This window comes from Fringilla coelebs (assembly GCF_963513975.1).
Source record: "Fringilla coelebs genome assembly, chromosome: 2".
NCBI lineage: Eukaryota > Metazoa > Chordata > Aves > Passeriformes > Fringillidae > Fringilla > Fringilla coelebs.
This window is the reverse complement of record NC_140029.1, coordinates 100325530-100348923: the sequence shown is the minus strand read 5'-3', so window position 1 is coordinate 100348923 and position 23394 is coordinate 100325530. Positions and strand designations below refer to the sequence as shown.

The 23394-nt window shown below is 41.5% G+C and overlaps 1 protein-coding gene across 1 annotated transcript; it reads right to left on the bottom strand.

Moving 5' to 3' along the window:
* Positions 1 to 4043: 4043 nt before the first annotated feature.
* On the bottom strand, positions 4044 to 23394 carry ZBTB11 (zinc finger and BTB domain containing 11). The gene is made up of 11 exons (XM_084226988.1): positions 22954 to 23394; positions 19801 to 20036; positions 18918 to 19149; positions 17009 to 17811; positions 14284 to 14463; positions 13543 to 13779; positions 13014 to 13158; positions 11829 to 11946; positions 9130 to 9288; positions 8485 to 8660; positions 4044 to 7232 (listed from the first exon to the last, which is right to left on the bottom strand). The coding sequence occupies exons 1-11, from the start codon at positions 23261 to 23263 to the stop codon at positions 6700 to 6702; spliced, it is 3129 nt and encodes a 1042-aa protein (XP_084083114.1). The 5' UTR covers positions 23264 to 23394; the 3' UTR covers positions 4044 to 6699.

Below are 23394 nucleotides of genomic sequence, written 5' to 3'. Positions count from 1 at the left end.
AGGCAAGACAAACTTTTCACTTATTTTCATCACATGTGGTTATGTTTGTCTAAATAAATCCCTTTAAGATAGTGGTAATCCATAGTGAATAGCCATTTTCTTGTGCTCCTCAGTAGCTGGTTCATACTATATCAATCACTTCTGTAGGAACAAAGCAAAACAGAACTTCAAATAAGAATGACTCAGAGATCTATTCCTTGTTTTAATTAACCTACCACTACTTTCTTTCACATCTTTGTCTGAAGTAGATGTTCATACCCAGAATCTCCTTGTACTCTGGAATAATTTAGGAAATTGCTAGGCAGAAGAACAGACATGCTATGAAATACCTTCCATGCAACTGAGAGAGCAAAAATTACCTTTAAATAATCGTAGACTCTGTTAGAGACCACAGAAACTTCTATAGCTCAGCTGAAGGTGAGCAGTGATCCTGCCTCACCCAGTGCAAGTGTTCTCTTCCTTCTCTGGGCTTCATGGGAGCATATCCATCAGGATGGCCTCGGTCTCCTCAGGACCGGGTGCCAAACAAGCTGGATTTTGTCTGCTGGTGTTTAATGTCTGACACTTGCAAGAACAAACTGATCTGAACAATATCATCAAGGTAAATGTTAGCTGGGATTAACTTGAAGCTGTAGGCTCTTGTTAGGGTAGTCATGTTTTTTGCATGCAGAGAGCCTTTTTTTGTTGTTCTTGGTGTGATTTTTTTTCTTTTTTTTTTGGTTAGTTGACTTGGCTTTATTTTCTAAGGATGTTCAAGAATCCTGAAACTCATGATAAATGATCTGATTTAGCTGAAGTGCTTCCAGGAGGTATGCTGAGACCTTGAACTGCTTAGTACAGCACGCTCTGTGTGCCTGTCAGTGGTTGAAATGCCAGCTTGTGTGGTTTTGTCCCATGGGGCTCATGCTTGCTTAGCAGGAATTGGCACCTGAACAGCCTGCAGAACACTGATGACATAAGGTGAAGGTGTGAGCAGTTACCCAGTAACCTTCTCTGTGCTGCCCTGCAGCTGGGCTGTTCTGAGCCTGATAGCTTGCAAATGGATCCAAACTCATCTAACTGTATTAAAATAATAAAAAATCCCAACCACCCCCCCAAAAAATACCAAACAAAAAACAAAAGGCAAGAAAAGTCCCCTCCCAAAAATCGAACCAAAACAGCCCCACCAAACAGTGCAGTGAACTGCTGCTGGCTGTATTTCAGGCAGTGCTGGGTGTGGCCCCTTACCTAACTTCATTCATTTCAAGCTGCTCAGAATGAAGATTTTATCAGCAAAAAGGAGTCCCCAGCCTGGCTCTAAGGTAACTGAGGGGTGCCAGTTCCCAGCATGTGCCCTATCCGAGATGACCCACTCCTGGTATTCATTGAGCTTTGGCAAAACCAGCTGTGGTCCTCCTGGGAGCACCAAGGCAGCAGCCACAGCTGCCATCAGGCCTGGTGAGCTTCATCTCCATGGCTGCCAGGTTTGTAGAGCACCCCTTTGTCAGAACTCACTGGACTCTGCTGCGCTCCGTGTGCTGCCAGTGGCTTTACCAAAGTTGGTTTTCCAAAGAGACTTAAGAGGAAAAGTCAGCTTTTGAGAAAATGGCAAATTCTGTTTCCTGAAGAGACAAACAGGTTTTAAACTATTGGAATTCACTGGTGTCACTAGAATATAGGTTGCTGTAAGATAAGATAAATCTGTTTGAAGAAGCTACAGGGTTGCAAGAAAGCTTTTTGTCTATTTGGTAGCCTTAAAGGGTGTTCTGCAAAGAGGTTTGGGTTTTTTGAATTCTTTATATAACTACAAGTTGAGGAATGCTGAGTAGTTCTGCTCTTAAGCTACAAAAGGGAAGGTCACATTCCAAACTCACCAGAATTTGTTGTCTAGTGGCTCTATCATGACTCACTAGAACACCATAAATATTGGATAATTTACAGTTTGCTATTTTACTTTATCCTATTAACACATCCCTTATTTCTTCTGGTTTCATTAACAAAAGGATCTACTCTTGTCTAATTTTGAAATACTGGCATCTTAGCCTCTTATATAGTGCTTACTTAAGAAAGCTGCTCATGTCTAATAATGTAGAGCCATTGCTTGGGGGTAGGTACATAGTTATCCATGAAATTAAAAGCAAGAAACATCAACTGTTGCATTTTAACTCTGGACACAGCATGTTCCTTTTGTGTTTGCAAACTTGAATTTAGCAGTCTGCAGTGGTGGGAGCCCAAGATTTACTGCCCAAACCTCTGCAGCTTTGTGAGGTCTGGGCCCTCCAAAGCCAGCTGCCCCTCAGGCTGGGTAAGGAGGAGGCAGGAGTGGCTGGTAATCAAACATAGACTTCCTGATGCAGTGGCATGGAACATGGTCTGGAAAGCCTCTGCTTGGCGTGTGGCTCAGTTCTTAAATTTGTTTCTTGGGATTGGATTTCCTGATGAGATGCATATGCAGAAAGTCTTTGTGGTTCTGTAGGAAGAGCTCCACTGAAACTTGAAGTCATGAGCCCATATTGATGTTTTCCTGGGAGTACAAGCTATGAATCTAAAGTTAATGCAAGTTACAATAAAAATGTAATTATCTCTCGTTTTCTCCCCCAGCATTCCCTAATTTGTAAAGATGGCAGTTGCATATATAAGTTGTTGGCTGATGTTACAGAATGACAGCAGTGCTTTGGTGACAGAAGTGTCCCCACTCAGAGCAGCTGCCATCTCTAGAGCTGCAGACACTGAACAGGTAACTGTGAAACAGGGGCTTAAGGGGTGCTTTAGTTCTGTTACTCAGGTGCTTGTGTGACAGTCCTGCGAAATTGAAAGCCATGACAAGAAGAGCTTGCACTACTCCACATCTAAAAGCACTACTTAACTCAGCAATGCTGGGAGGCAGGGCACTTGGAGAGACAAAGCCTGCAGCACAAAGCTTTTCCACGGGCAACAAGAGAAACTTCCTTTCTGTGAAGTCCTTTAAAGGTCACTCAGGACTTGTAAGGGTGCTCCCCAACAGCCCTGCACTTGAGGGTGACAACAGTGACCAGGAGCAGCTGGAATTTTTCTGCAGGAGAACAGGCCTAGGTTAAGAGCTGCTCCTGAGATGCCTGGTGGGTTCCACCACATTGTTGGCCACAGCTGTAAGGCTGGCTCCTGAATGTTAGCATTATACACTAGTGCTGCAGAAATCCATGGTGTTCCCTTCAACAGCAAGGAATGACCTGATTGTAACTCCCATAGAAACAAAGCGGGGCAAAAAATGATCCGCACATCACTTGGCTGCTGTGCATCTATAGTTGCATCCCTGTGGAGCAGTAGTTGTCCCACAGAGGCCTGCCTTACTCCTTCAGCACTCAGCCTTTTGAAACCCCCACTTTTCTTTAGTTATAGACATAGCTTGGTTACTTGCAGGGGCTCACAGAGGAGTTCAAAAGCTCCTAGTGTTCCCTTAGGATGAACTGTAGAAGATAATCAGGCTTTCTGCAACATCGGTGCTGCCTTGACGTTCCTGTAACAGAAAAGGGAAAGGCACGACACACTGTTCCCAGACCCGGAGGCAGCTGTACAGCTCATCCCTCAGCCAGGAGAGTGACACTGGAGGACAAGCTCCACACTACAATCCTTCTCAAATATCCATCCCAGGGCAGAGCCAAGATGGAAGTGCTTGCTGACGCTCGCTTTGGGGTGCAGTGTTGTACACCCAAGTCCAGAGAAATAAGGTCTGAAACAAACTAGAATGGTTACAGCTGGGTACCAGGGGCTGAGCAGATACCTCACCCACCCTGAGGACTTGCAGCCAAAGCAACTTCAGTCTCAATATACACAGTGTTTCATTAGCACTGTGCTCTTGTACAGCCACGTTCTGACACAATTCAGGAGGGCAGTGTGTTTCCTTCCTCATACAAGGTTAACTCTTTGGGCCTTAAGCAAGAATTAAAAAGCAGGTGTTAATAGAACTGTCCAGGCCAGAATCTGTCTGTATATGGAAAGCGAAATACTGCAGAGGAATCTGCAACACCTCCTTTCCCCAGAGAAAAAGAAAGTTTCTTGAAAGAGCAATTCATTGCAGAGCTCAGTTTATTTGATGACAGAAATAACCATAACTTTATACATCTAACACTAAATAAAAACAGCAGAATGTACAAATTTGATTCATTATGTACAGGAATTCACTAGGAATACTTAATAAACAGACACTTCTCATTAACTTTATTGTTAAAAAAATCAAATACCAACTGCATATTTGCAGTCTGACTTTTGCAGGAGGGTAGTGAATGCCTTAAGTGCTGAAGTCCAAAGAAAAACATAAGGCAACCCCACAGAGATGGGAACAGCAAAGCCAAGAGTGACACTCCCTACTCACCTCACACCGTTCTGAAAAGATAAGGCACAGCATGTTAAGAAAGGGGTGCCACAACATTCAGCTTTGACATTCCTGGCTGAGTCTTGTTTAGAAAACAACCTTTTGTTATTAGTTTGGTTGGTGGTTGTTTTTAAACAGCAGATCATTGAGTCAGTAAAAGTATTTTGACAGTGGATAAGAAGGCTCCAAAATTCAGATTCACTTTTGCTTCTTCCATAGGTCGGGCAAATAAATAAGTGCACCAAAGATTAAACTAAGGTGCTGGTAATATTCTTTTTTGTAAGGTAACACACTAAATATACAAATAATGTTCTAGCACTATTTACAGCTATTTTTCCTTGAGCACTTCTTCACTTTAGTAATACATAATTACTTTTAGGATACAAACATTGAAGTAAGTTTTCAAGTTTATCTAGTGCTTTTAAATCTTTTTCCATCATAATGGCAATATTTTAATTTTAAGCAGGATGGCTATCTCCAGATTCTTTACCATACAAAAATTCAAGTTACAGCTAGCAGTAATTTTTTTTTAATATTCATTTTAGTTTTACTCCATTTGGTAATTAGAAAATAATACAATTGTAAAGGGGTGCAGGATATATAAATAACTACATTATTTCTCTGAAATAAGACCCTGACTTTTGAAATAGGCATCTACAAATTAATTTGGATCCAAGACTCAAACATAAAAAATTTTCAACAACTGCTTATCTACAGAATTGCAAAGTATAAAAAGAACAGTTCATTCTGTAGCTTAGTAGATAGATATCCACATAGTTAAATAAGATGAAAAGTAGAAATACTAATTCAAATGAGGTGGTTACTTTGCCAGAGGGTTTGCTGAAATTTTGTTCATGTCACTTTTTAATGAAATTTACCCTGCAATATTACAAGTTTCTGGCTGCTTGGGTATCTTACTGCTGTCCAGGTTAGGAAACATGTGATACCACTATAGACTGAGAAGAATTTAAAGACTACATCTCTGATTGTTTACATGCAAAGCACTTTCAGTTTCCTTGGCAGACATGCTGCTTGCTTAGAAAAGCCAGGCAGCAATGAAGGAACCCACACCTTGTACAGATTAAGGCGTGCCCTGTTCGGGGTATTGAACCAGGGACACGGGAACCTGGGCCAAGCACAGCTGTCATTCACACTTACTTGCAGGAACACCCAATTAAGGACTTTTCCAACTATGTGATGTAACACCAGGTATCAACTGGCCCTAGAAGTATTTCTGTTAAAGCAGCAGTAGTAAGGTCTTCTAGAGATTCTGGTAATTTTGAGACCATTTAATTTTTACCCCATCCTAAGATATTCATATTTCCCTACCTGATACTGTCATGTGTCCTGCTTGGGAATAAGCAGGGCTCCTCCTTTCAATACATACAAGACAACATCAATCCATAGCCACCTGGACTTCCTTAGTTCCTGAAAAAGTGTGCCATTAGACCTTTTCCCTTTGACAGTTTCTACACCAAATGTAAAGCAAAAAAAGAAGCATCCCTCACGAGGCTGCCTGGGTTGGGGTCCCACATAGTGCTGGCAATAGCTTCCAAGCAAACACAGAGCTAAACGTGGCTGTGTGCAGAGGCTGCAGTGCAAACTCCTCCCTCACAAAGAAAACCAGTTTACTTCTCTAAGTAGCTTCCCCGTGGTGGGCTGTCCTCTGGTCAGCTGCAATTCACAACCATCCTGGAGAACCAGATGACAACCATCTTCCTCGGACTTAGCAGATCCCTGCCCATTATCTATAAAACATTTTACAGCATTGCTGAAGCTTGGACCAGCCACCCACACAACCTGGAATTTAAATAAGTTCTTCAGAACTGGGATTCACTAACTACCAATGGTGCATTTGCCCAGAGAAAAAAGCTTCAGTTTTTCTGTATGCCACATGAAGCACAAGCCTACACAAAGCATTCTACCACCTCCCTTGTCTTGGGAGTAAACAGACAGCATCCAATACAGGAAATTTGCTCACAAACTTGATGAAATGCACATCAAAACAAACAAAAAACCTACCAATAGCTGTGCATTTCTAGTTTTTAGTGCAGCCTTTTTATATGTTTTTCTTCTTAATTTTTCAAAGTTACAGTATGATACTTCATGACACAAAAAACATTATTTTAACCTTTTTGTTTTGTTTAAAGTTACAGCCAGTATAGAAATCTCAGCTTTCAAAGCCTTGGCCCACACTGGAGTATTGGTACTTTTTCCATCTAATGTGTGGTGCAGTATTCTGTCATCACAACATTCAGTACTGAGGATTAACCACTTGAAAACTGAGGCCTCACTGAAAGCCTCAGATAACCCATTTTACACTCGGCTCTCACAGACACAGAACCTCACCCTTCTTGCTCTCTCATACACTAAATCGACTCTGTTGTTGTTACATGGGCCACCTCTACCTCTACAGTTTCAATGGCCTGCGTCACTTCAGCCATTTTCTGTCCCTGCTGTTGTGCCAGTACGTAATTTACCACCTGCATGATGCTTTGGTCAGAAAGGGTGGAGACTGACGTGCATTCCTCAGTAGCTGCAACTGCTTCGATGGCTTCCAGCGTCTCTCCTGTCACCACCACAGTCTCGCCCTCGCCAGCGCCAAAGCTGATCTCGGTTTCTTGCTCCTGTATGTCTGAGGCTAAAATGCTGATGGCGTGTTCCACCTGCGTGCCCTGGTTGTGAAACTGCAGGGTGTCTTTTTCCAGCATGATTTTGCAGGGTATGTAGTCCCTGTGGAGCTTGGTCATGTGCTTGCGCAGGGTGCGCGCGTCGATGTAGGCCTCGTTGCACACGGGGCACACGTAGGGCCGCTCGCCCGTGTGCGTGCGCACGTGGCGCTTCAGGGAGCGCGCGTCCGCCCAGGCCACGCCGCACGTCAGGCACTCGAACGGCTTCACACCTGCGGGCAAAGCAAGCAGAGGTCAGGGGGCTGGCTGGGGCAGCAGCAGCCACAGGAAGAACGGCAGTGTGGAGAACACAGCGACACTGTGGCGTTTGCTGTGACAGAAAGAGATCCTGTGCACCGTTTCTGCGTAACAATACAATGCAAGTGTAATGCATTCAGTAGTTAGGATTCTTCGCAAGTGCCCAGCCCGATCCAACACTTCACTTCGAAAAACTTTTCAAGATTACTTTTCATGCAGTGTCTTCCTCATTTTAAGTGCACAATGCTTAATGGATTTCTGATCATTTTGATGCCTTTCTGAAACCATGTCTTACTTCACAGAATTTGTCACTTGCATTTCTAGTCATCCTTTGCTTCTGTCAATCCTTCTGTACACCTACAGCGTTACTCCTCCTCTTCACTACATGTGTTCAAATGCAGCACATGTTTGTATGATCTTATTTTCCCTCATAACCTCCGAGTTCTGTGGTGGTGACTAACACCATCTCACTACTGGCTTTTCCTCTGTGACAGTTGCTGTAGATTTAGGCTAGGCACCTACTACAGGGCACTTCCTCTGTTTAGAAACAAACACAAACTCTCTATTTGCTGTCAGATTTACTCTTAAGAGCTCTTTAAAAGGAGACATGCTTCAAAAAAAAGTGGGTTTTGCCCTGGGACAGGAGAATATAGACTCCTAACACAGCTGAAAGAACCAAATACTTAAAAATCAATCCCATACTTTATATCTAAAGTAAAAATGCACATATTTCTTGAACAAAAAAAAAAGTTTTCGTATTTTCTCCTAACATCATACAATTTATCACTTGTCATAAATTAAGTTGATCAATTTCCAACATTGATACTTTTTTTCTTTTTAAATTTAGGCCAATCATTCTCCTATCTGAAGAGCACTTTGTTAACTGTGTGTGCCTTTGAAAATGGAGAATGTTTTAGTGCATCCAATTCTTGGCCAGATTTACCCTTTTTAGTCACTTGTAAAAATGTTCCTCTTCTGTTCAGGTACTGAGGACAAATTGGCACAGTCACTGTGTGTGACTGGAGCTTTAGAAAGACCCCCAACAGCAACTTCTGGGAATCACTGACAGCAAGTTACCAATCCAGGATTCACATAAAACTGGAGAATCTGTAAAAACTCTTCCATGTCTTGCCAGACAGGACACACAGACTGAAAGAAACAATTACCCCCTTGCACATTGTGTTTTTAGGGATTGAGGGATGTTATGACTATTTGTGTTCTACATACCTTCATGATTGTTCATGTGTCTCCTATATTCCCGGAGTTGTGTGAATTTTCTTCCACAGTGCTCGCAAACTCGTTCCAGATTTTGTTTTGCTCTTCCTTTTTTACCATGTGTGGCTTTCTTTACATGTCTTCTGTACAAAGCTTTCTCATAAAATTCTTTTCCACATACATTACACCTAAAGTGTATTAATGTGAGAAATCTGTTAAAACCATTATTGTACACTCATGTGTTTTAAGCCAAAATGCATTTTATTTACAGTAGGCAAAATTTAAGGGCAATACTGTCTTATATGGTAAGTAGTTTCATAATCAGAAGTAATATTGTTGGACTGAACTACATTTCCTCTTATCCACAGCCACAAAGCTTCCACTTACCCTTCTAGAGAGGCGAGATCACATAAGTTTCTAACTTCACTGATTGTATTTATCCTCTTATGACTTCACATCTCACAGTTCCAGCACTGTGTCCCAAGTTAGAAGCCAACCCACGCTATGTAAAGCGTCCTCAAATATTCAAGACCCTAATCACCATCAGTCCGTTGGTACTTCAAAAATAGACTAGACAGTGCCTTGTTGACAGGCTGTGGATCTCTAAAGCCTCACTTTAATTGGTACATTTTAGTTGTTAAATTAATTTCCTCTTACCTATAAGGGTCTGTGACAGAATGAGACTTTACATGAGAATACCAGTCTTTCTTCCAGCTGTAACATTTTCCACAGAACTGACACTGAAATGGCTTCACACCTAAATGTTTATTCATATGCTGCCGAAGATCCCGAGCTTCATAGAAACTCTTGTCACACCTGTAACAGCACATGTTTTAGCATCCCATACAAAAAAGGCACTGATTTCAAAGGCACTGGGACCCTCTTCTTTAACAGCAACTGAAGACTGAGAACACCTACTACATCATCAGTATTTATTTAAAACCCAATCCCACTCTAAACTAGGAAAAACTAAAAAGAACAGCAGCTTATTTGAAAGTCTGGAATAAAACTTGAGGACTTCTGAAACCCTTTTGTCTGTTATTGAGTAACTATATTCTTTCTCCAGTTTTAATGGTGAACAATCAAAGGCAAACCAACTGGGAGACATCAGGAATTTGTCTTATGCCATATGAATGTATGAGGACAGTAACAGCTGCTTCTTTCCTTAACCAAAGAGGACTGACAAAAAGATAACTGGAATTCATTGTTTTTAATGCTCAAATGTGGGTTCTTTTTAAGAAAATTAAAACCCCCAAATTTATAATCCTGCATGAAAGCATCTGAAAGTATCAATACTCATTCTTTAGCTCACTGCTTGTGCACATCTTAACCCAGGCTAACTTATGGTTTTCCTTCACTTATACTTTGCCATAGTATGACTACACAGCTCTTCTTGGTAGGAAGACTACAGAATTTGGTCTAATCAAAAACATGGTTTCTCCCTTTGAAAGAAATTCTGCTGCTCATCTCTCTCTCTTCCTCATGTAACAAGACACATGTAACAAGCTGCATGACTCAAGAAAGGACAGAGGCAGAGCAATGCCAGCAAGCAAATGTGGCTGATTCAACTTCTACAGTATCAACCACTGGAACAAGGCAATCTGGAAATGGGAGAAGCTTGCATACAGCAACAAAACATTTGATACTACACTGCCTGAATAATGGGCATTCTGGAGAAAAAATAAGTTGACTTTGCTTTTGAGGGAGGGAAAAAAAAAAAGGTAACAGTCCTTCCTTGAGCCACACATACACACAACCTCTTCTTCCTCCTAGGCTGGAAAGTCTCACTTCACTACTCCGGTTCAAATGGGGCTCTCAGGGATCCTCAGTTTGCACACCCATATAAAACAGTATCAGAAAGACCCCTCAGGGGCTTGAATGGGGCTGGCACTTGATGCTCTCTCCTCAAGGATTGTGTATGTGGAAAAGCCATTAGAGAAGAAAAAACTCAAGCAACCACCATGTATCGCCATGCATTACACTGCAGTTTAATCTAACACTGCAAAACTTCCAGGAACATTTTGGGAAAATAATTCATGATCAGATGATCAGATTTACTCAACTGGGCCAGAAGTTCAGACTGAAGCCTGACAGGGAGGTTTCCATTCCAAGCTACCAAACTAAAAACTGAAATCTGCTTATTGCTTAGTGAAGCTCTCTAAACCACTGGGGACAACATGAATTATATCCTTAGTAGAAACCTTTGCTGGAGAAGCAGCAAGGACTGTATCTGTTTTGAAGAAGCTGGGGAGTCAAAATATATTCTCTGTCAAGGTGACCTCTTGCATCCATGGCCCTACTGCCTTGAGTAAAAAATTTTTGTTTTATAAATACACTTCACCTTCAAAACTAAAATTCCCTTCCACAGTATGCTTCATTTAGCTCTGTTCTTTGCATTTTTAGAATTCATGCTTTTAGTATTAAAAATCACTAAATAAAAACACTGTTGACAAAACTGAAGTAAGTTGTCATAATTTAGAAAATATTATTTTTGCTAGTATGCAGCAGCAATGAGATACTTTAAACAACTCTTTAGGTTATTGCTTTCTTTAAAACCTTGCTACAGGCAATAATACAAATTGTACCACTCCTTTTAATATCTTTTAATATCAGAGCTTCCCAGGGAACTCATTGTGAGGTCCAAAATTAAACATTATTTGTCCTTCTTCAGGGCACTTGAAAGGATCCCTATAGTCTGCTTGGTCACGGAAGAAGCATCCATGTTTTGCTAATGCACTAAGATCACACTTTCCAGTTACAGTTTCTGCTTTGCTGAAGTCCACAATGCTGTCATGTAAATAACAATAAATGCCATTAATAATAAAAAAAATGTAATTCATTGCAGTATTTAAGTGGTCATATATGTTTTATAATCAAGACAACTGCAACAGTCAGTGAGTCTCAGTTTGCAATGTTCTTAAACACAGCCATGTTTCAGCAAACACTGAACACAAGTGCGGGACATTGCAGACTCCACAGCTTCAAATCCAACTTAAATCCACTACCACACTACAAGAGGGCAAAACCAGGCTGAAGGCCCTTGGCCTCGTACAGCCTTACACTCTTTTATCTGTCCTACAGAAAAGCTGTATACCCACACAGCTACTGATTATAGCACCAGTTACAGTGCAAAGTCATTAGAGAATAGCTGCAAGAAAATAGAGCTAGGCAACAGGTTAAAGCCAAGCCTTTGCTCTCCAGCATATATTTACAAAAAAGCATTTTTATTCTCACACTTTATCAGGCCAGTCGAACAGTTTCATGCTACAACAAGGAGCTGCTTTTAATCTTGAAAATTCTAGGATCATTAATACTAAAAAAAAAAGCCCACCAAAACCACCCATCACCTGACTTACTGAGTACACTGATATCCACGAACTTCAGGCTTTGGCTGGTGTTTCTTTATGTGTTTACTGAGTCCTGATGCCCTGTGGAAAGATTTTCCGCAGATGGAACAAAGATATTTGGATTCTCCTAGCAAAAACAAAACAAAACATGTTACCAAGCCATGCCTCCATTTCTCTGGAGTGCTTTGTGAGAGAGGTTTTTAATTCATATATAACTTACCTTAAGTATCAGAGCAGTACAACAAAGTGAAGTTTGTTTAATTACACGCTGATGGAATTTTTAAGTGTATTTTGTATGTGCTAATGTAATAATACACAAGGGGGGAGTAGCAACTCTAAATTAGTTTATTTCATGTCTTTAGACATAGGTACATTGCTGCAACTATGATTTAGTGAGGAAAAGTGAGCAGCCTAAAAACCTGCCTTCTTGTGTGAAAAAAACCACAACTGCCTGTGCTTATGTATTATGCAACTTCTTCAGAAACACAGCATTGCTTATGGACTATTGCTTATATCTTGCATTTGTGGAAAAACACCTTAAAATAAAAGATTTCGCTCCATTTTGTCAACATAGGAGTGATGATTACTGATACAAATTCCTTAATTTCAGGAACAGATTATCCTAACTGAGTATCTCTCTTGATTCTGCTCAGCCCAGAAAACCAGAAACACAGACAATCTTTACAAATTACAATTTTAAAACTCTGCTTGTATTGAATTATTATATTGCCATTTTTCACATGCTAAGATCTTTCAAGACACTAGGCTTTACAAAATGTCATCATTAGTACAGAAAATCTTGTAAAACATATGTGGGGATTCTGAGAGATTTAACTTAGCATGTTTTCCTGTAAAAGGACAGGCTGGGAGATGAAGTGCATTAGAAGATTCCAGCCTGTTGCCTATTTCTTGTTGAATTTACATGATACAGGCGTTAAATACATACATAAAACTACAGGAACAGACCAACCACAATTCTCTGTTCTTGTACAGAGCATTTGCATAATAACACTAAACTATGGTTTAGCCTCAGAAATGATCACTTACCTCTATCTCAGCTGCCTGACCAGAAGAAAAAGAACAAACTACCATTTATTTTTTAAACAGTTTTTTTTGACACTGAAGAACAACATTAAAGTTCAGCAGCATAAAATAGCCAAGCAAAGGAAAAGGATTCCCTTTCTCATCACTTACCTGTATGAATGCTCATGTGCTCCTGAAGACTTCTTTTTGTGACAAAAGACTTTTCACACAAGTCACACTTGAACTGCTTCTGTACTTCATGGAGAGCTAAGTGCATTTTCAATCCATGCTTATACGTAAAGGTCTTTCCACAAACCTAGAAAAATCAATATGTGGTGGAATAGGAGAAATAAAATTAATTATGTAATAGGTGTTTAACTTCAAACAGAACAAAACCTCCTGTATTTCTTGAGGACTAGGATGGCCAAGCCTGTGATTTTGCACCAGTGACAGAAATGGTCTATTAAAAAAAAAAAGGAATAATCGAAGGAAGATTCTAGACACAAGAATATGAACTTGCACAACTCATATTCCTTCTGGTTTTCTCACTCCTGGACTGCAAGCAATTTCATCATGAATGTTACACTAGTTTTCCTTATTGTGAAGTGACCAAGATTAACATAAATTTTAGGGCAGAGCATCACTACCAAAGTATTGGTAATAGAGAACATTACTAATCTGATTAGCAAAAGGACTTTACCTTGCACGCATGGGGCTTGACACCCGTATGTTTAAGCATATGTATTCTGAGGGAATAGAGCTTGGGCAGAGTTCTCCCACAGATGTCACACACGAATTCCCGTTTGGTTCTCCCTTTCACGGGGGACGCGCCTGTCCCCTCGGCACCCGCAGCTGCGGCGCTGGCTTCCGTCTTCCGCGTGTGCCGCACCAGATGGGCCCGCAGCGAGGCACCGTACTGGAATTCCTTCTTACACAACTGGGACAGAACATATTACAACCTTACTTGGCATGTAACACTCAGAAGTATTAAAAAAACCCAATAGAAGTAATCAAATGTTTTAGAGTACAGTAATATGATGAGTTAAATCTATAGCCCAACTCCAACAGCCATTTTGTCTGAGGTTAATGAATAGTTGCATATTTTTATTTTATTTTATGGCTACTGGCCATCTATCACTTCCCAGTGAGACTAACTTCAGTCTAGACTAAACACAAATTTACTGGTAGGGTTAAAAGCAAATCCCATGCTAGCACTGTCTTGAGCACCAAGTCACACACTACTGTCAAGCCAAGTGGCTGCACTCCATTCTAACTCACTCCATCCAGATCAAGGCTATATCCAACTCTGAAATCGGTAAGGAAAACAAATATATATACCAAAAAAGGCAACAAAAAATAATTACTAATATAATGACCAAATTCATTTTCATGAGGAGAACGATTTACACAGAAAAAAAACCAACCCAACCCCTCAACTTACTGGGCATTTATATTCTTTAGATCTTTCATGTTTCAGTGTGTGCATTATAAGTGCATAGCGCCGCTGGAACACCATCCCACAGTCAGTGCATTTGTGCTGCGCTTCCACTTCGCTATTTTCCGTGGTCTCTCTTTTGGGCTGTTTCATTTTTTTCCCTCTTTGGACCAGCTTCATGGCAACCTAAGTTCGAAAAACAGAACCTATTAATGAATTTTACTGCATTGTACTTCATACCTTGTCTGAAAGTTTGTATTAAAAGTTCATGTTATGTTTTTCCGTAATATCTCTTAATTTTGCTCAGCTGACTTAGCTGCTTGAAAGTTACTTTGTTTCAGTTCACTACAAAACTACAGATCTCAAGGTGAGTGGAAAACCATTCTTTTTTTAAAACCATAAACTTACTATGATGATGGTCACACAGTGACTTACTGGTTCAGGGACAATGAACTCTTCAGCCCTGAGTAACTGCCAAAGTGACAGCTATGGGATAGTCACAGAAGAATCACAGAGTACTGCCAGTCAGGATTTCTATCAAGTTGACAGCATTCCAGCTTTCCTAGAGATTTTTATCTAGGAATAAGGCACTAGGGGTTTTTTTTTAGGTGGTATTGGCAGTGCTACCTGGAGCTGATACCCTCATCTTCCTTTGTAGAAACTTGTTGCCAAATTCTTTAGAAACCAAATTCTAAGCAATCAGGTTGAAATGTCCTGTATCAGGTGTGTCCCCTTTTGGTTCCTGAGAATAAGGCAAGGGAAGGAAGTACAAGCATCCTAATTTCTTCATCCTGTTCTCCCAACTTTTGTAGACAGGTAGAAGAATTTTAAAAGAAAGGCCTTATGAAATCAAGGCCTCATTTTGCAAAATTGCCAAAGCTGCCCTATCACTTTTCTAAGTGCAGCTATCAAGCAGTTTGCAAGTTCCCATATGAAGCCATTTTGAGAATGAGACATTTGTTAACATAACAATCTATTCTGAGGGTGAAAAACAAATGCACCTACAATAAAAAGGGATCTGTCCAATGAGAACCAGGAGAAAAAGTATGTAAACAATCCAAGAATAGAGAGATTTGATAGACAAGTAAAAAAATATTTATTAACTAATGAATTAGGTGGCAAGAAAACTACTAAACAATGGGAGTCAAACACAAGGTCTATGAAACCTGTATAAAATAAGTTATGTGAATAAAGGTTCAGCTTTTCCCACATTAAGAAAATGGAGTCTTGCATGACTTATTCTGATACCCAACAAGTGAGGTATCTAGCAGTTTTTGAAAACATGGCAGCCCTTCCATGCCTCTGAAAACCAAACTGAAACTTGTCATAGAGAAAACTTTCTAACATATTTTTTTAATTTTCCTGTTCCTGCTCTGAAAATTTATGCAAACTTGGCTAAATTGTGAAGCCACAAAAATAATTTTATTCAGTACATGATTAGTAAGAGCAAGGAAAATACTTAATTCCTACAAAGCATACCTCATCCCCAATATCTCCATGCCAGGTGCAAGTACTGTAATTTAAACCAGAAGCATTTTTCCTGCAATCTCTTTCCTGTTATTCTGCCAGCATCCAAATTGGGAACTCAAGAGGGTGTCTCCTTCCCAAAGCTTATAAGATATCCCATCCCATAGGGGGAGTTGAGGGATGCACAAAACAGTAAAGGCTACAAAACAAGTTAGGAAAGCAAAAACCTATTCTTGACTCCAACCCTGAGCAACCATCCAAACTAATTTCTTTTTTCCATAGGTCTGTGCACTTCATCTGTCAAGGAGCTGGACTTAAAAACTGCAAAATACATTAATAGGAACTATTCCCAAAAGTAAATATTCCTCTTCCCAAAACAGAAAAAAACCATGGTGCTCTCCAACCAGCATAAATAGGTTGCTCAAGTATTTTGATTGTGCCATCTTTAGCATGTGGGCTTTAAGCTGTCCATCTGTAAAAAGACACTAATGCTACAGTTTCTATCTCCCAGGGTGTTGTAATGATATCGAATTATTGTCCTGTGTGTGGGACTGGTGGCTCAGGTACGCAAAACTCTCAGGACTCCATTGGAAATTAACAGTTCTTCAGAAGACTTGGCCAACATGCAGTGAAGTGCTTTCTGTCACAAACTAAATGCACGATGCCCAGTGAGACGATTGTCAACTATCCAAAGGCACTGCAAGAGGAAAGTCTCTCAAAGGGGAAAGTAATAAGACAGTTTCATTAAAAAAAAGAAAAAAATTGTAACTGGAACTAGTTCAATTACTTAACATTTAGTATGTTCAGGTGCTGGTTTTTAACAACAGCGCTCTTTGAACCTTTCTCTTTACTGACCTCAATCAGAAGGTAGCAGGAATGCCTTACTGTGACTCATGACTACATCTTAAGATCTACATGGGACGCAAAATTTTTCATTCCCAATGCTGTTGTCAAGTCTGAAAAAATGCAGGATCTCACTTCTTTAATAGATAAATGTATGTAACTATGACTGACATACACTTGAGCTAGCTCAGAATTAAATTCACAGATCATTAAGGATTTTGGGGAGATGATACAACTTCTGTCCAACCATAAGAAGCTGTGAGAAGATACTCAACCTAGACAGTGGCCACTGAGCATTCTAAGGACCTTCAATATGGAAGGAATAGTGATGCCAAGTCAATGCTTTTGGGATTTTGTTTGCCCAACTGTCACAGCTTAGAAATTATCTGATAACTACAAGGTCTAACAACAGACAGAATACCTGCTGCACTGCAGATTTAGGATTTGTCTTTCTATTCTGCAGTTTTTTTTCAATTCCTTTATGCAGCCTGATGTATCCTCCCTCAGTGACTGAACGCTGGCGAAGCTTGCTTTTGTAAGTATCATCCTGGCTGGAAGCGAGGCTCTCCGGCTGGGAAACAGAGCTGCTCTGCTCGTCACTTTTTTGCTTGAGTGTCTCTGACGAATCTTCAGAAGCAGAGTCCACATGTGCTTTATCGCTCTGATTTTGAACTGTCTCAGTTTCCCCTTGGCTCTGTGTGTCCATGGCTTCCACAGCCGCTGGCTCGGCGCTGAGTCTGTTGTAGAGGCTGTTTGTAATGCTCTCTGCCAGCTGGATCTTGATGTAATTTTCCGTTGTTTCACACCGTTCCACAGGCTTGGAAAGATCACCTGCAGTGGTCTCCAGAGGCTCTGGGTGCAGGAGGTCAGGCTGGGGTGCTGCTGCCTCCTCTGTCCCAGCAGAGGAAGGAGCTCCATTCACAGCTACTGGCACTTCACTGGCTGTGAGTTTAGGTTGCTCAACACCATCCACGGGCTGCACCTGAACTTCAGCCTGCTCTGCTAGATTTTGTGTTGACTCTACTGTTTGAATATCTCCCTTTTGGTACACTGTAATTTGTTTCTCTTCCATCTGTTTGTGCACATTCTCACAGATTTCAAGGACCTCTGACATGAAGAGATGCCGGGCGAGCATGGCCACTTCCGCCATACTACAGAAGTCAAACGTTAATTCTGAAGTATAAGCAAATTCCAATAAAGGCAGGAAACTGGACTTGCAGAAACCTACCAGGAATAAAACAAGATATTAGAGCAAATAATGATGACCTGAAATTACCCCAAAATATCCCATGATGAATACAACAGTTCACCTTTGATACAGTTAAGCCTGAAATTTAGAGCAAAATACACTTGGAAATAACAAGCCCATCACTGGCACTCAATTAATTGTCATTTACACTACAGCTTCCTCCTCATGTAGTTTCTATGTGCGGGTAAGCTCACACAACTTTTCCAATAACTAAGTAGTACTTAAAGAGTTTGACAATAAAATTCTTTGAGGAATATTTCAAGATGCTGGGAGAGCCACAATACTTTTGGAGGAGATTAACTGCATCTGCTACATTCAGAAAGTACTCAGGTTTTAAGTAGCAAGCAATGTGGCAGAAAAATAAGGTAGTAGCTATTGAAAACAATAAAAATATGGATATATAGATAGAAATGCTGAAATATAAGAATTTGGTATAACTGTCCACAGTTGCACAGTCAAATACTTTATGTGGAGAACCTTCTGGACCATCCTATTAGAAAATTATTGTTCATGCATGCCTATTATTCATGCAGAGACAGTTAACAAATGAGAAAGCAATGCAGAAGGCATATGTTCTGTACACTACTCTTCATCACTACAAAGCTATTTTTAGAACATATATTTGTCTTCCATGTACCAGGTCTGAGAAAGCAGACATGTACAATTCTGCTTCACAGAAATAAGAAGAAATTTAGCATTCATTAAGCTAAACAACTCTCCAAGCAGCTTGTCAACATCCCCACTTGATGTACTCAAGCATTTGATTTTGTTCCCTTTTTAACATTTGTTAAATACATATTCCTAATGCAAGGAGGAAACACACCTAAGCAAGGTAAAAATCCATCAAAAGCTTTTGAGAAATTTTAAGATTAAATACCACAGTCCACGGAAAATCATATTGGGCAAAATCAGAGTGATGACTTTTGCATTACAATACACAAAAAATACTTTTAGATTAAAACAGAGAAAAAAGCAAGTTAAAAATTTGGTTGTCTTCAACACTCAAAAAAGACTGAATTAAATACTGTACACCTTACTTAGGATATTATGATTTCTAGCTTTGAAACCCACAGCAATTCACCTGACAGATCCACTACAGCTTCATGACTAGTGACAGCTCCCTTTTCAATGAAGAGCTCTCGGAAGTACTCGCTGTTGGCTGCCAAGACAGATTTGTGAGCTTTGTACTCCTCTCCTTCAATCAGCAAAGTCACATCACAGAACTGATTGGAAAGCCTCTGCTGATTCAGTTGGTTTAAGACAGACAGACAATGTTTGGAAGATGACTGCTTCACAAGGCCCTTACTGTCAACCTGTCATAAACAACATTTGAGAACTTCATTACATTTAGATTGTGCCTTTTTAAGCATTCACACTGAAACACAGAAAAGGATTATTTCCTGCAACCTACAATTAGTTCAAGCCTGCAGAATATAGACCTTAACTTTACTATTGTTTTCTTTCTTTAAGTTTCACCCTCCCTCCAAACACAATTAAAACAGACTGGAAAAATGGGAAGACACATTGAAACAGCTCTTTGACTTAATTTTTCTATGCTACATTCTGAAAAAGTTTAGAAATTCATATGTCTTTATGTGCATGTGAGTCTGCAATTATGAACAAGAATTTTATATATCAGTATAGCATCATTTATTAAGGAAAATATATAGAGCCCATAAGAATCTTGTATGTGATGGCAATTGTAAGCAATGGAAATTTTGCCATTCATTTTATCTTAGATTTTATATGGAAAATATATACCGTGATTTTATTTCCCAGCATGATGTCCTATAATTAATTTCATGACATATACACCAGTATCCCATTTCTACACATTCAATATCTTTGGAAAAATGTAGAGTCTTACTGTTACAAGATTATTACAACAAAGGAAAAGAAGTCCATGACCAAGAATGCAGTAATAGAAAATGCAAATCCATTCAGATGCAAACAATGGTACTTACAAACACAAGCTCATGCTTTGCTATTGGTTTCTTCTTCACAGGCTTTGGGGATGCTGCTGGGATTGATGCTGTGTTACTCAATTCATCATCTGTTTCATTACTGTCTTCATGAGATTTTGCATCCAGTCCTAGCTCCTCCAGCATTTCAGAAGGATCTGAGAGAGATCTAGAGCGATCTAGCTTTTCCTGGCACTTGCTGCATTCTTTAATGTAATCTTTAACCTGCTTAAGAATACCTAAGAAAAATTAATGGAGTTTGATTAGGCTTCTTATCTTAATTCAATTAACTATAACAAATAACTATGTAGAAGATTAGCTAAACATCAATAATTAATAATCAAAAATATTACATACTAACCAAGAAAAATAAAGTCAGTCACCTACACTCACCCCTTCTGATGCAATATTACCAATTCTGATTCTCTCACACCATTGCATGATATTGTATGTCTCTACTGCTAATTTGAGCTAGAACATTTAGAATGTCACTACATCAAGCACACCCTCCTGGAAAGATTATTAAGGAAGAAAAAAAAAAAGTATTTAGACATTTAGTCTCATCAATCCACATTAATGACAAATGTAATATAATCCTGTATTTAGCCCACACAAATGGCTTGTTCCTCCTGAAGAGGACAAGATTTGGAAGGCTCATTTATGAGCTTTTGCAAAATTGGGATCAACTGTGCTGTATGGAATGACACTGATACGAACTATTAATACTGATTTAAATAAATTGCTTATGATTTTGGAATTTAAATAAATCAATTTCCCACCAGTACTTTAACCAGTGAAACCAAATATAAATGCCAGGACCCAAGGAAATAGCCTGAATTTGTGTCAGAGGAGGTTTGGGATATTAGGAACAGGTTCTTCACCCAGAGGGTGGCTGGGCCCTGGAACCGGCTCCCCAAGGAAACAGTCACAGCACCAAGCCTGACAGCGTGCAAGAAATGTTTGGACAGTGCTCTCAGGAATGACTCTTGTGACTTTTGGGGATTGGTCCTGTGCAAGGCCAGGAATTGTATTCAGTGATCCTTGTGGGTCCCTTCCAACTCAGCACGTTCTGCAATTCTCTACATAATTTCAGATACTCAATAGGTCCTAAGTGCAGGGTCCTCTTCTGGATGCCACAGCATCTTCCATGCATGGCTTTCAATCCAAATTTGTTCTCTTCACTAGGACAATATAAAAGCATATACAGCAGCTGGGCCTCCATGGTTTAAAATCCAGCACAGCTCAAAACTTGGCTGACACAGACTTAGACTTGCTTGCTCACACCTCCTCAGAGCATGACTTGCACTATCATTAAATACTTATCTTTGTAAGGATTAGGAAAACAGAGACTTAAGGCAACCGAAGATATTAAGGCCCATTTCAACAATTTGTACATCTCCTTGATTTCATCTGAAATAGACATGAGGTCTCTGGCCTGCAAATCACATCCCTGACACCCTTCCTGGCCCCTGAGCCAATCTCCAGCCCATGGCCTTGCAGTTACAGAACACACACCAGGCTGATGTCCATCTCAGGATGACAGCTGGGCCAAAGCCACTGTCCATAGCAGCCAGAGAGCGCTGTGATAGCAGGGAAAACATTGTTTTAAGGGAGACACATGTAAGAAACATAAAACTTGAACTGAAAGCACGGAATGAATTTCAGTATTCTCAGTGTAAGAGAAGCAAGAGGATTTAGGGTGTGCAAATAAAGGTGACCAATAAGATCAAAAGAATACAGAATGCCTTCTCCTGACAAACAGAAGCTACACTGAGAACCATGGAGTAAGTTTCCAGCAAAGGATGAGAGCAGATTCCAGACCAGTACAATGCTGGGCAGACAATGAGAATGCAGATACAGACAAGGAAACCACCATCCAGAATGGGTATATCAGCTTTGATATATCCTTTCTTCACGTGAAAAGATCTTCAAGTCATTGAGATCTGGACTGGAGGGACTGGCTGTAGCTAGAGCAAAATCCCTCGAACCGAAAATAGGGAAAACTAAAGCTGAAATTACAGACTTGCTGGTGGATGAAGAGAGCAGAACAAGAGAAGCAATACAGATACACACTGGGCCCATGGCAAGTGAAAAGCAGGGCTAAAAGTAGAACACCAAATCCAAAGGGAACAAGATACCGAGTCATTCCCTCAGGCAAAAGTCCCAACTGGGAATCACTGCTGTTCAGGCACCACCATTTGTAACAGCTGCGGCATCACTCAGGACCCAGCTGAGAATTATTCTGGTCTTTTCAGACTAATCAGCTTCTCATTGAAAGACAGAGACAAATAAAACAATGAGTGCCAGGACTGCCACCACTGGCAGCTGTAGCACTTCAACATGAACACCATCACATGCATGAATGAGGTCCAAAGCTAACCCAGGTCACCTGGACCGGATTATCACCCCTATCCCCAAGGCACAGTTGAGGTGTCACTGTCTTACCTGGGCTGTGTGCAGTACCTGGAGGGGACAGCTGTACTCTTTGTTTCCATATATTCAAGGTACCACCATCAGATGAGAAGCCCTGGACAATTTGCTGACCAAGACTTACCGTGCAGAGTGAGCCCTGCCTCCCGGGGTGTGACACAATGTCACTGCCCACAGACCACGTGCTTCGAGGTGGCGTTTAAAGGCACTGGTCACTCGGCAAGTGACAGTCCCGTCCTGGTCCCGCCAGGGAGGGCACACGGACATCCCTTCAGCACAAGGGAGACACGCACCTCCTGAAGCGGGTACAGGAGGGCAACAAAGACGATGAAGGGACTGAAACATCTCTTTTACAAGGAAAGGCTGAGGGAACAGCGCCCGGTCCGGCTGACAGGGGACTGCATTAACGTGTATAAATGCCTAAACAGACCGTGTCAGGAGCATGCAGCAAGGTCCCGGTGGTGCCAAGCAAAGAGACTAGAGGCAACAAGCAGAAACTAATGCACGGGAAGTTCCAGGTGAACACGAGGAAAAATTGTAAAGGTGACTGCGCGCTGGCACAGGCTGCCCCGAGAGGCTGTGAGTCCCTCGGTGCAGACACCCACGAACCGTGGGGACGCGGTCCTGTGCCATGCACTCTGGGATGGCCCTGGGACGCACCGCGGTCCCTTCCAGCCGCGGTTCGGTGGCTCGGTGCCCAGCAGCCGCCCCCGCCCAGGCGCTCACCTCTCCACCAGTACTTCTGCGAGAGCCCCTGCCAGGTCTGCAGCCGGGTGCGGTGCGCTCCGTCGGGCGCCAGGTGCGCGGCGCGGATGAGGCGGGCGCGGCGCTCGGCCTGCAGCACCACCTCCAGCTCGGCGAAGCGCTGCTGGTCGCGCTGCCGCCGCTGGTAGTACAGGGTGCCGCCGCGCACCACGTAGCAGGCGGCGGCCTTGCGGATCTTCCGCTTGGCGTTGCCCTCCGTGCCCGGCGCGTACGGCTCCCGCTCGTTCGTCAGGTACCGTAGGATGGCCAGGTAGCTCTCCTCGCTGGACATTGCGCGGCAGGGGCACGGGAGCCGCCCCCGCGCCCGGGCTGCGGAGGAGCTTCCCGGGATAAGGGAAGGGGGGTCGGGATCGGCCCCGGCCCGGCGGGAGCCGCGCCCGGGGGGGGAACTGGAGTGTCGCG

Coding starts and splice junctions, on each gene's coding strand:
- ZBTB11 (XM_084226988.1), bottom strand. CDS start 23,263: ATGTCCAGCGAGGAGAGCTACCTGGCCATCCTACGGTACCTGACGAAC. Junction 8,661..9,129: donor TCTGTCACAGACCCTTATAG/GTAAGAGGAAAT, acceptor AATACACTTTAG/GTGTAATGTATGTGGAAAAG. Junction 7,233..8,484: donor ACACATGAACAATCATGAAG/GTATGTAGAACA, acceptor CTTTGCCCGCAG/GTGTGAAGCCGTTCGAGTGC.